Below are 13,828 nucleotides of genomic sequence, written 5' to 3'. Positions count from 1 at the left end.
ACTTTGTTAAGGGAGTTTGTGGACAAAAACTTGGCAAGAGGGTTCATTGAACCAGCTAGCTCGCCAGTGGGGGCACCGGTCCTTTTCCACCCGAAGAAAGATGGGACATTAAGACTCTGTACCGATTTCCGTGGGCTCAACGTAGTCTCAATATCAAATAAATACCCCCTGCCTTTGATAAAAGATATGTTATCACATCTGGCAAGGGGGAAAATCTTCTCAAAACTGGATTTAAGGGAAGCCTATTATCGTGTGAGGATCCGGGAGGGGGATGAATGGAAAACGGCATTCAATTGCCCGTTGGGAGCTTTTCAATATAAGGTTTTACCCTTTGGGTTGGCTGGGGCCCCTGGGGTGTTTATGCAATTGATCAATGAAGTACTACATGAACATCTGTTTAAAGGCGTATTGGTCTACTTAGATGATGTATTGATTTATACTGAAATTCTGGAAGAACATGTACATTTGGTTAAGCAGGTGCTTCGCAAACTAAGGAAAGCTGAGTTGTATGCCAAACTGTCAAAATGTGCCTTCCATCAAACACAAATTGATTATCTGGGGTACCGGATCTCAGATAAAGGCATAGAAATGGATCCTGCTAAAATCCAGGCTATCTTAGAATGGGAGAGACCCCGCACCCGCAGGCAACTTCAAAGTTTCCTGGGGTTCATAAAGGGGTTTGCTGAAATAACCTTGCCCCTGACTGATTTGCTTTGGACAAAGGGGGAGGGAGAAACCTGGCGGGTAAAAAACCCAGGCGCACTGCTTAGATGGACTCCGGCTTGTCAGGCAGCGTTCGACAAGCTGAAGGAGTCTTTTACACAGGAACCTATTTTATAACATCCTGACCCCTCCAAGCCTTTTGTTGTTCAGGTGGATGCCTCTGATTATTCTTTTGGAGCCCTGTTGTTGCAAGCCGATGGGGCAGGGTTAAAACCATGTGCCTACCTGTCCCGCAAATTCTCTGAGACAGAGAGACGTTGGCATGTGTGGGAAAGGAGGCTTTTGCAGTGAAAGCGGCTTTGGACTCTTGGCGCCATTTACTGGAAGGAGCTAATCACCCATTTGAGGTGTGGACTGACCATAAGAACTTGGAAGCCCTTAGTACCCCTCGCAAGCTGAGCCCTAAACAAGTCCGCTGGGCTCAGTTCTTTAACCGCTTCAACTTCAAACTGAAGTTTATCCCAGGGAAAAAGAACTTTTTAGCAGACGCGCTGTCCCGGCAACCCCAGGACTCCAGCGCAGCGCCAGAGGTGGTCAGCACGCTGTGGACACAGCCACAACTAGGAATGCCTGCTGTGACCTGCAGCCAAGCCCGTGTGCAGCAGCCAGCCGGCAGTGATTCCGCGCCGCAAGGCACCTTGTCCATTTTGTCTCAATTGCAACAAAAGTTTCTAAAGGAGCAGAAAACTGACACTTGGTTGCTAGCCAATAGAGACAATGTTACTTTTGATCGGGGATTCGCTTGGAAATCCAACCGTCTCTATGTCCCTGACAGTTTGCGAAAGGAGGTTTTACTCCGTTCGCACGATGATAAGCTTGCTGGCATTTTGGTTTTGTAAAAACATTGCACCTCGTCCGCAGACAGTTTTGGTGGCCCACATTGCGCAAAGATGTGAAGGATTATGTGGCGTCTTGTTCTGTGTGTGCTATGTCTAAACGTAAAGAGGGAAAGCCTCAAGGCTTGTTGCAACCAGTGGCCAGTCCCGCTTGCCCCTGGGAGGAGGTGTCCATGGATTTTATAGTGGGGTTGCCTCCTAGCCAACGAAAAACTGTGATTTGGGTCGTAAAAGACTATTTCTCCAAGCAAGCGCATTTTATCCCATGTGTCTCCATTCCTTCAGCACAATTGTCCCGCCTATTCCTTGTACACGTGTACAGGTTACACGGATGTCCCTCCCGCTTGATTTCGGACAGGGGCACACAATTCACCTCTCAATTTTGGCGGGCATTCTTAAAGCTTTTGGGTACTAAACGGGCATTGTCCACGGCATGGCATCCTGAGACTGACGGGGCCACAGAGGCGCTAAATTCAACACTGGAACAATATCTGCGTGTTTTCGTGAATTATAAACAGGACGACTGGGTTGACCTCCTTCCCTTTGCTGAGGTTGCCTACAACAACGCTGTTCATCAAAGCACCGGTCAAACTCCTTTTCGCACCGTACATGGCAGGGATTTTGTCCTTATCCCTGACTTGCCACAGCCGTCCATCCCACCTGCCTCGCCGTCCGAATGGGCAACACAGCTGGCGGACTCTTGGCCGGTCATCCAGGAGGCACTAGCGGACGCCCAGTCTGCTTACAAACAGCATGCTGATAAAAAGCGTGTCCCTCACCCTGCGTTTCAAGTGGGTGACATGGTATATCTGTCTACTAAGTTCATCAAGTCCTCCCAACCTTCGGAAAAATTAGCTCCTAAGTTTGTGGGTCCAAATTAGCTCCTAAGTTTGTCTCACAAATCAACCCTGTGACTTTTAAACTTGATTTGCCGCATAACTTGAAATGCTTACACCCTGTCTTTCATTGCAGTTTGCTCAAACCCCTTACTCGCTCTGACCGCTGGCATGATCAACCTCCGCCGCCTCCTCCCATCATGATTGACGGGCAACAACACTTTGAAGTACAAGAAATTCTTGACTCTCGCCGGCTTCGCAACACGCTGCAGTACCTAGTTCGCTGGAAACACTTCCCCCACCCTGAGTGGGTGGCCGCTCACGATGTGGCTTCCCCTGTACTTGTTACTCGATTCCATAGTGCTTACCCCTCCAAACCGGGTCCTTAGTTTTTTTTGGGGGGGGGGCAGTATGTCATGTTCACCGTTTCAATGTGCTTGGTACATCGTAACGTTTCGCATGTCATTAGCCTGATACGTGTTTGATCTCAGAAGGGAGGAAGATTCCTCTTCGGGGAGTTCTTATCTGTTGGCTGCTGGGTTGGAATGTATTTGGGTTATCTCATGTATTCAAGGTTGCTTTCCCAGGATATGTAGAAAACGGTTACCAGCACCTGGGAGGGGGGTGGTTGCTATGGCTGGTAGGGGGGAGGGATTACGTTTGGAGCCGAGGGTTTTTAGTTTGTATTTGGCGTGCTTTTAGTCATTCTCAGCTTTCTCTGTAACTGTCATAATTTCCCTAATAAATCAGATTTCATTTAAGTAACCTCTTGTGAGTCTGAGTGTTTGGGATAGGCAACCATTACAGTTACCATATATAAAATACCTAGTGAGAGTGGCTAACGTTTTGATTACCTTGCAATCACCTTCAATTCAAATGGCCATCTGATTAAATAGCATGCAATTAAGGATTTCAGGTAAGGATCCAATAGTAGTATTATTTACAGAAGTACCTAAAATGATATACCACAGATTAACTCACAAATATATAATCTAACAAGCATGATACAAGAAAGTGACAAAAGATGATACAGGAGAGGACAACATATTTAGGAACTAAGACTGACAAGCAAGGAGAACAGTCACTAAAAAAAGCCAGGCCAGCAAAAGCAGGTTATCACAAAATATTTTATTTTACAAGCATTACCCTTATGGGAAAATGGTGTCTAAAATCTAACATCACAGATCGACAATATTTTAGTAACTCAAGTTCAATGAGCAGCAAGAGAACCAGTATGGTGTACTGATGAAGCTGCTGAACTAGGAGCAGTGAGACCTTGGATCTAGTCCTCTCTGAAACATGGAAGCTACCTTGGTGACCTTGGACCGGGCACTCTCTTTCAGCCCTAATCAGCATCAGGATCTGTGACAAGCTGGTTAAAAAATCAAACCCCCTCACTTCATACATTGATAAGTTTTGCTGTGAGAACTAGGCGAATGTGGTGTAAAACAAGAAGATCCGATAATTAAGTGGAAGAAAAGCAACAAAATTCAATGAACAGCAACTGCTGTTTTATCAGCAATTTGTACCAATTTGTGTAGTATGGGGATATCTCTTGAAGAATTATAGTGCGTAGGCACGGAAATAAATGCCAGTGCAACTAAATTAGCATTTGTCATTTGTTGCTTTACTGACCCATGAAATGCAAGTTGGATTTCACAGAATGACAATTATTCAACAAACTTTTTCAGCCTTCAAGAAAGAATGAAACATTCCATATGTAGGAATTATATGACTGTTTCATATGTACTGTAAGTTGGAAAACTTGCAAATGGGTCACATCTACCACATTCAATTGGATTATTTGTTCTGTAGGCATTTTTCAGCAAGATTCATTATAGTCTATATTACCCTGGCTAAGGGTGATGGATTTATTTCACCCTAAGCTCTGAACTGACTCTGAGCAACCACACTAGAATCCTCAAAGCCAGCAAAAGCTTTGGTTAGAACTCAAAGGGGATGACCACAGCACACTTTCCTAGACACAGTCTCATCATTCGTAACTGCAAATAATAAAAGAAATGTACACCAGAAACATGAAGTGTTTGATTGCTGGGAAGAGAAAGATTTGTCTTTCTGTCTGCAGGACTATTCCCCTTAGAAACTCATCTCATCACGCACGCAGCAGTGGCTCCCCCCAAATGCCCCCTCCAACAACATGGCTTTAAAATAGCTTCCATTAAAGATCCATCAAGTTTATTTTAAAGCTTCATTGCAATGGGGGTAATTTTTCAAGTAGAAAAGCACAAAGGCTATTAGTCCTTTCTTCCTCAGCAGTAACTAATCTCAAAATGTCCCCACCTGCTTCAACAGGACATTAAAATGAACACTATTTTAAAACCAGGTGAAGAAAAATTGTAATATCCATCTTAGAATTTTTCCTCCCCTCCATGAATGGTAAGGAGTGGGACAAAATTATGAGAGGAGACAGGGCTTCACAAGAAGGATTAAGGCCTTACTAATTGTTGGCAGGCTAGGCAGAGAACCACAGCTGTCTGGAATTCTCTTGGAGCCTAAGACGGAATATTATTTCACAAAAGAGGCTGCAGATTTCATGGGCTTTTGGTCCTTTCCGGAGTCATAGCCATGAAGACAGCAAAATAATTCCCATTTTATTATATAAAGGGTTTAGCAGCCAAGTCAAATTTGCACGTTCCCTTGGTTAGGTGGAATAACCCATATGAGATTAGAATGGGATGCTTTGGAACTGAAAAGTTTCAGTCTAGAAATTTCTGTACATCTCTATACAGGATATGTGAACTTATGGTGACACCTTGTCTTTCCCTACATCCCTTACTATTAAGCAACTGAACTGGTATTGTCTTCCATTGAAGTATCCATGCTCCTTGCAACCCAAGCTGATCTGAGTAATGATGAATGCTTCTATGCTGATCATACTGTATTATAAAACTGAATACCACAGAATATAGATGCCCTTCTCCTGAGTTTTAACAGTATACTGTGGTGGGGCATTTCTTCCTCTCCTCCATCCACATTCTCTGTTATTTCCAGAACCTCTCAGCTCTGGCAACCACTTAGAACACAAATCTGATCATCCTCTTTGCTTTATAGAATGCACACTCAGTTAAAGTCAACTCAAAGTGAAATGCATAAGGACACATGGGTAGAAAAAAATAGCCCTGCTGAGCACTTCTGAACAACGTGATGTTAAGATAGATGATATACAAAGAGATAGGCAGCAAAGTCTGTACTAATGGCTGCAGGGAGGTTGGGGAAAGGGCAGCTGAAGCACGCAGCTCAGTGGAAAAGATATGGGAACTTATGTTTGCCAAAGTGGGAAGGAGTTTTACCATGTTGTGTGTCCCAAATAGATTATGGAATTCAATAGAAAGCTGCAAAGGCATTATGTGCCATTATGACCATTTTTCCTTTGACAGGCAAAGTATGCATCTGCACAAAGGAAAAAAATGCAATTATGGCTAGACACATTTACTGCAGGATTTGACTCTACAGATAGGGACAATATTATTTATGTATTTTATATACTTTCCATAAGTTCTATATATTGTAAGATCAATGGCTGTGGTTCTGAACATTGTGTATTACCTGCTCAGAGAGAGACTTGGTTGTATAACTGTAGATGTCCCACCACCTACATAAACCTTTAATTATCATTTATTTTTGCCAAATCTTTTGCATGGATCACATCATGCAGGAGCAAACTCCTGTGACTGCATAATACACAAGGAATAAATTTACAATTTTGAACACACCCACTGTTACTTATGCTGCAAGCGTGAAATCTGCAGTAACAAGAATTATAAACCCAAAAAAGTGTGACAAGACCAAACTGAAAATACCCAGTTTCAATGCTTTATTTAAGACTGCAGTGTTGCTTTATTTGGGATACTTGGAATATCATATTCAGTTTTGATAACCTGTCTCAGAAAGCAATGCACAAAGCTGAAAGGAGAGTAAGAAATCAAATGATCAAGAGGTTAAAGTAAAATCCTCTTTGAATCAAGTTTGATTTCTAGTGACTACAAGGGATATATCCATCATGCTTTCTTGGCAACAAAAGAGAAGTAGTTTGTCACTTTTTATGCATTTTTTTTCAATTTTACAGTCTAATCAACAATCCTGGGATTTCCTGGTGATCTATTTTAGTACTACTAAGAGTTATTTGCTTAGGTTTACTCAGGATCCATCAAGATTGTATAAATGTTGTTACCTGCGGTTAACTGACCAAGCAGTTAAATACTCCTTATTGAGGAAAGGCTGAATTTGGGTGAAATTTATCTTGATAACTGGGGGAGGATGACTGAGTATCAACAGGTTAAGGACAAACAGTAGTTCACATAACATGCAATTTCTAACAACTTTTAGCCTCACCTTAATTTTATTGAAATTAGGGCTGTGACTACATTTTAGTCATGATAGGTAAATGGAATTACTGGGTAGCAAACATTGTGGGGAGAGCAGCTACCTTCCTTTTGTTTTGTTTCATAAACAAATTCATAAAAGAACCTTGCTGATAGTTTTGGGGAGCATTTTCTGGTGAATCTCCAGGATATTCTCCAGGCTTGGTGATGGATTAAAGATACTTTTCAGGGTACCTTTCCTTGAAGAAATATCAAATGGTATTCCTTCCCAAATGGGTGGGTAGGGATGATAGTTGTAATCCATTGTAGCTGAAAGCCCACAAAGTTAAGAGAATTTACAACATTCCCTGTTCATTCGTGTCCAATGGTTAAGCTAAAACCAAACTACATATTATTTTAGCATAGTTATAAACCATAGCATTATACTAAGCCATAATGTGATTTATTTTAATATTTTGTATGAACATAACCTTTGTGATTTGTCATGGATTATAGTATAGCACAGGGCTTATCATCTATCATGTTAGGTTTGGCATGACATGTTGAGTACCTTAATCCAAATATAGGTCCAACCAAGACCTAAAATGGGTTGAGAGAGAGGATTAAGTTATGAAATGGGAGTGTTAAGCCTCTATGAAGCTCAAGACACCCATTTTACCAATCGGTATCTCTCAAAAAACATAAAAGCACCTCTCTAGGGGCTGTAGAAAGGGCGCTACATTTTTCATACCCAGTGCTAAGCCACAACTATGCTGTATATTCTGCAGTGCTTGGGTTCACACTTCATACTTGGTGAAAGCCAAACTGCGTTGCAGCTTAGTGCACCTGAATCCATACCATGAAGAACTTATTTTTACTGTCAAGTTTTAAATTACCAGTACCATTTCTATAGGCATGACTAAGTAAGAATAGGACTACAACTGTTTTATAACTTACTCAGCTGGAATTGCTTCCAGCTTTGCTTTTATTATATTTTGTTTTGCCTCACCCATGAGATGTTATTGGGAAGGAGACCCAAACAACAGTGACTTCCATCTGAAACCCACTGTTTCCCTAGTGTTTCTTCCATTTTATTTCATCACCTCAGAAAATGTGTTGAACAGATTGAAAAGCTATAATAGCTCAATTGTTCTAAGCAACTCTGATTTTTTAATGTGGTTTTGGCTTTAAATGATAAAGAATCCAACTATTGTGATGTACAATGGATATAAAAAGTCTACACACCCCTATTAAAATGTCAGGTTTATGAGATGTAAAAAAATCAGACCAAGATAAATCACTTCAGAATTTTTTTCACCTTTAACATACAAGCTGTACAATTCAATTGAAAAACAAACTGAAATCTTTTAGGGCGAAAAAATAAAAATAAACTAGAATAACGTGGTTGCATAAACATGCACACCCTTAAACTAATATGTTGAAGCACTTTTTGATTTTATGACAGCATTCAGTCTTTTGGGGTAGGAGTCCATCAGCATGGCACATCTTGCCTTGGGAATCTTTGCCCACTCTTCCTTGCAGAAGCACTCCAAATCTGTCAGACTGCAAGGCATCTCCTGTGCACAGCCCTCTTCAGGTCACCCCACAGATGTTCAATTGGATTCAGGTCCGGGCTCTGGCTGGGCCATTCCAAAACTTTGATCTTCTTCTGGTGAAGCCATTCTTTTGTTGATTTGGAGGTATGTTCCGGGTTGTTGTCATGCTGAAAGGTGAAACTCCTCTTCATCTTCAGCATTTTAGAAGGTTTTGTGCCAAAACTGACTGATATTTGGAACTGTTCATCATTCCCTCCACCTTGACTTTTTTCAGTTCCAGCTGAAAAAAAGCAGCCCCAAAGTGTAATGCTGTCACCACAGTGCTTCACCGTGGGTATAGTATACTTTTGGTGATGTGCAGTGTTGTTTTTGCATTGAACATACTTTTTGGAATTATGGCCAAAAAATTCAAAGAAAAACATCCAAGCCTGGCTACATTTTGCAAACATCTACACTGAGTCTGACAAAAACATGTGGGAAAATGTGTTATGGTCTGACGAGACCAATGGGTGGCTTTTGTTTAATAAATCTTAGTTAAAACAAGTCATGATTTAGCATAAGTGAACCAAGTCAGTATCTTTTAACTGGTAAAATAAGGCACTATTAGTCTAGAAGCTTCTTTTATCTTACTACATTGATACTAGAATGTGATTTCTATTAGGATTTCCCCCTTGGGAGGAGGTGATACCAACAGCCTTGAAAGTGGTTATGGTGCACCCTTCATTAAAGAGCCATCCTCATACTCGGCAGTGTTTGATAACTATAGACCAGTCTTCAAACTTCTTTTTGAGGGAACATGTAGTTTAGATTCAACTGTTGAGAACCTGAGAGAAAGCTGATTACATGGCTCCTTTTCTATCAGGATTTAGAGCCAGGCATGGGGCAAAGACAACATTGGTTGCTTCAGTGGATGACCTCTGTTGGGACCCTGATATTGGAAGTGTGCCCTTCTTGGTCCTGTGTGACCTATTTGTAGATTTTGATACTGTCCACCATAATATTCTCTGAGGATTCTGTGCAGTGTTCTTAAGTGGATCCATTCCTACCTCAGCAGGCAATTCCAGTCAGTGGTAGTGGAGGAAGAGAGACTGGGGACCCATAGAGGCTAGTCCTTACCCTCTGTTGTATATGACACCATTTTGAAAGGTCATCCCATAGTTTGGAGTATGGTACCATTAATATGCTGGTACTCAGCTTTATATTTCTACCCAGCTAGAGATGTTGCTGAAGTCTTATCCCAGTGCCTGGAGGCTTTTGAGGTTTCTATAGGATGAAACAGGCTAAAGCTAATCCCTAGCAAGACAGAATTACCGTTTGCTCATTCTGGTTTTTGTCATCTGTTGAACGGATGGCACTGCCTGGGCTCACAGCTAGTGCTTGAAAGGCAGATTTATTTATGAGAATTAGAGGCCACCTGATTCCATAATTATTCCACAATGGCTTATATCAAAACAAGAAAAGGAAATAAAAACAAACATACTTCCTCTAACAAAACACATTACCAACAGGGCTCCACAAACAGCCTACCTCAAGGCCTGGGAGGACAGCCAATTTTTTAGACTTCCGGAGCATCATCAGGGTGGGATGGATGCTATGGCCATGAGGGCTTATTGGTGAGCCATTTTCAGCCCTTTCTTTTGCAGGTGGATCTGACCATGGTGATTCATGCCATTGTGGCCAGGCAATTAGAGGATATTCAATGTGCTCTTCACAAGACCGCCTTTGAAGGCCGTTCAGAACATATAGTGGTTAAGGCAATGGGCTAAACCAGGAGACAGAGTTCTAGTCCTGCCTTAGGCATGGAAGTTGTGGGTGACCTTGTGCCAGTCACTCAACTTACCTCACAGGGTTGTTGTTGTGGGGGAAATAGGAGGAGGTAGTAGTATTAGGTATGTTTGCTGCCTTGAGTTATTTATAAAAATAATAAAGGTGGGATAGAAAATAAATTAAATCATTACACTATCCTGTAGGCCCTGCAATGGCTGCCAATCAGTATCCAGGTACAATTCAAAGTATTCGTTTTGACTTACAAAGCCTTTATAGCTTTGTACTTAGGTATTTTCAAGACCATCTATTCCAACTGGATTCAACCCTGCTAAGGAGATCTTCCCAGGAAAAGATGTTCATAGTACCCTAACATCCATTAGGTGAGATCTGAAGCCAGAAAACAGTGCATTTCCATTATGGCACTCACGTTATGGAACAGCCTCCTTCTAGAAGTTAGATAGGCCCATCTGTACGGTATTGTATTATTTTTATTTATTGCACACATTTTTTATTGATTTAGTATGCTTTTCCAAGCTGCTGTGAAGATTTGAGAAGATTCAACAGTACTTGGTAAATTTAGTAAATATATAAAATAATTTGTATGGCTACCTACACTGCTATTGCTGTAGAAAGTTCAATTTGTGCTGGCCAGTTTCAGGGAACATGCATTAAGAGGGGATGACCTGTAACTGAAGAAGCTCCAAGAGAGCTATGTCAGCTGTGACCAAAGAATAACAGTTTATTTTTCCAGTAATCTATAGTAATTCTAAATCAGCATTAATGGTAGTTAGACAGCATTCAGAATGTCAACCATGTAAGTTTCCTTGTACAGTGAAAGTCTGGAATCTACAAAAACAAACTGAAGATCTAACCCTGTACATGATAAAGTGAAGAGGCCAAGTAGTAACCTAAACATGTGAATATTATATTAGGGCATTTATATCCTCAATTATCATTTTTATTCTTCCTGTGACCAGTTCTTCTCCTTAGACAACTAACAAACATGCACTGAGAATAATATTATAAAAATAAGTCAGCAACTGAATTGAACTGAATATTTTTTTAAAAACCCAACTATTAAAGAAGAAAAACTTTAGTTATAAATAGGTAAATAAGTTTACATAAATTTGTAGCATTAATAAAGATTTTAACAGGAAAATTTCAGGGACTATTTTTCTTCTGAAGCAGCATACATATTTTTCCATTAGTGCATTTTTAAAATCATGAATGTACTTATGGTACACTGAATACAACTGGATTTATATGGCATCATGTACCATAAATTGATATATTTATACCAAAAGTCTGAGGTGGTCTAAAGGCAGAACACATAATGTTAACTCTAATAAAGGAAACAAAATATTATTAGACAAGCAGACATTGTAGAGCCCAACTGTGTCTTTGTTTTTTACTGTTTTTAAGGAAAATTCCATTATTTTCCTAGCAGGCAGTTTGATTATCTCAGACAACCAAGGGAAATCCCCATTTCTTCAAGAACAGTATACTGTAGAAAGAAATCTCAATAAGTTGGAATTTTGCACTGCAATCCATTAGGAATTCACTCTAAGCCATTTATACTTGTAGAAAGTTAATTTATCAAATATTATTTTACTGCCTATAAACCCCTTTAGGATCATGTTATATATATTACAATATATGCTCTTTCCTCCAAGTTACACAATCCTTCTCTCCCTTTTTTACCCCCAGGCAATAGCCACCCACAGATACTCCTTGGGTCAGGCACTGGGTGGATCTGTTTAATATAAAGTAATAAAATATGTAAATTTTGATAATAAGAGCATCAAGATAGGAAATACTTATGCAGAAGGTCACCAACTCTGAGCAATTTAGTCAGCAGCTGTTATTTCACCAGACGTATGTAGCAATGCCAGGAAAGTTGGAACAAGCAATATTAACTCAAGAAAGGACACTTTACCTCAGCTAAGAAAGCCCCTGTGTGGCTACTTGATGACTAGCCTTTTCACATATTGATTTATACGAAAAGAAAAACTATTTTTTACCTCAAAGGAAAGGACCACAGCTCAGTAGTACAGCACATGCTGGGTTTCAGGTTCAACTCCCATCATCTTGAGAAAGATTTTTATGGGCTTCTCAAGAGAGCTGCTACTAGTCGTCATGTTAGTAGCATTCAGTTTTGTCAAACCTGATCCCACCTTTAAATCATTTGTGGCAGTAGGGCTAGGGGAAACCATGTTTTGTATTACATTTTTATATGAAGGCGAGATCTCCTTCAAGTCCAGCTTGATTCCGGCTAATTTCAGAGAACGGTCCAAGAAATGTTCAAAGAAACGAACAGAGCAGTTTGCCATTGTTTCTTCCAAAGTATTGTCTGATATCCCAGTACAGGCATCCTTTAATTGTCCTCCATCCAAGTACCAATCCAGCTATACCTCTTGTAACCCCTTTGAAGCAGGACATGAGTCAACCCTGAGCATCAAACTACCGGTTTAAGGTCAATGGCACTGGCTTACAATAATCGTAAGAGGTAATAAGCTAAGTGACCTGTGGTCAAGGATACTCTCCTACATTCCACCTCACTCCAACTAAATCTTTCAAAATTGCATTTTCTATAAGAAAATACCCCCCAGGCATTGACAGCATACTTCTCCAACCATTGCTAAGACTTGTTTGGCAGGATGACTGTTGAAAACCCCATGAGGAAGAGTCTGAGAGGTGTGACTACTAGTGAAAACTTGAAATCGAGGAAGATAAAATGAGGGAGGCTAATAATACCTCAAAATAAGGAAGATACTATCAGTTTACTCCCAACAGATGAGCAGAGCAGCGAGCTGGTGTGAAACAACCTACAAAGGCATCTCACTTGCTCAGATTGATGATGAATTTCCAAAACAGCCAAAAACCCATAAACGATCTGGCATTCATGAGGAAGTTTTTGTTTTTAAGGAGCAATTGATAATTTTATACAAGTTTTCAGATGAATGATGAAACGGGTAACCATGAAATATCCGGAATAAATGAGAAAAGGCGGAAAAGTTCGTTTTTCTCGCCTGGTAAACCACATCCCGCAGGTTTAAGGACTTTAAGATTGGGAAAGAGGGGCAGATGCTACACCTAAAAAGTTTCCATTAAAATCAGAGGCAGGCAAGTAGAAACTTTTGTTTCTTGGGGGGCTGATCCTGGAAAGTAGCGCTTACCTTAGTTTCCTTAACCACGCCGTTTTTTTTGTGGATTTCGTGTTTTAAGAAGTTATTCTTTTTCTGACGACAGTGTAGATGTCCATTGGAGAAATCTTTCGGGTGAGCCATTTGCTTTAAACACACCAGGTTTCTAGCCCCTAGGAATGCCGCGGTACTTCAAAGTTCAAGTGGCTGAGCAAAAACGTTTCCTTCAGATAGAGCTGTACAAAGGCATCCAACTGGACTGGCTGTCCGAGGAGATTTTATCACTTCATACAATCTCAGCCACTAAAAGGCAAACTCTCTCCGTAGTCCCAGTGAGCGAAAACGGCAAAGCGTGGCTTTATTTAAATCCAAAGCGTATAGCCCATACTGTTACTGAGCGCACCGAGTTGTGACTGGAGAGGATTAGCAAAGCTGGTAAAAAGGAGGGCGGAGCGGAAGGCGGGAACGCTTACAGTCAGGGTGCTTGCTAAAGGGTTTAAAATGCGGAAGCTGGCTTTGTTCTATGTCCCCGTAAATATTTTACATTTAATCTTGAAGCCTTGCTATATTTGTATGGAGAGGAATCTGCAAGAAGCAACCTCCCTTTCCACACTGTACAAAAAGTTCGCATACTTTTAAATTAAC

General features: G+C 40.8%; 1 protein-coding gene across 1 annotated transcript in view; it reads right to left on the bottom strand.

Annotated features, from left to right (window-relative positions):
• The window catches only part of SPTLC3 (serine palmitoyltransferase long chain base subunit 3), a 103,853-nt gene extending 90,264 nt beyond the window's left edge, over positions 1-13,589 (bottom strand). Inside the window, exon 1 of the mRNA XM_063291351.1 lies at positions 13,217-13,589. Coding sequence (XP_063147421.1) covers positions 13,217-13,327 — 111 coding nt within the window. The 5' untranslated portion in view covers positions 13,328-13,589. The remainder of the gene's footprint in view (positions 1-13,216) is intronic.
• Between the last annotated feature and the right edge of the window lie 239 nt (positions 13,590-13,828).

The sequence above is a fragment of the Candoia aspera genome, chromosome 1 (genome assembly GCF_035149785.1).
Source record: "Candoia aspera isolate rCanAsp1 chromosome 1, rCanAsp1.hap2, whole genome shotgun sequence".
Taxonomy (NCBI): domain Eukaryota; kingdom Metazoa; phylum Chordata; class Lepidosauria; order Squamata; family Boidae; genus Candoia; species Candoia aspera.
Note: the sequence above shows the minus strand (reverse complement) of the source record. Positions and strands in the feature narration are given on the sequence as shown.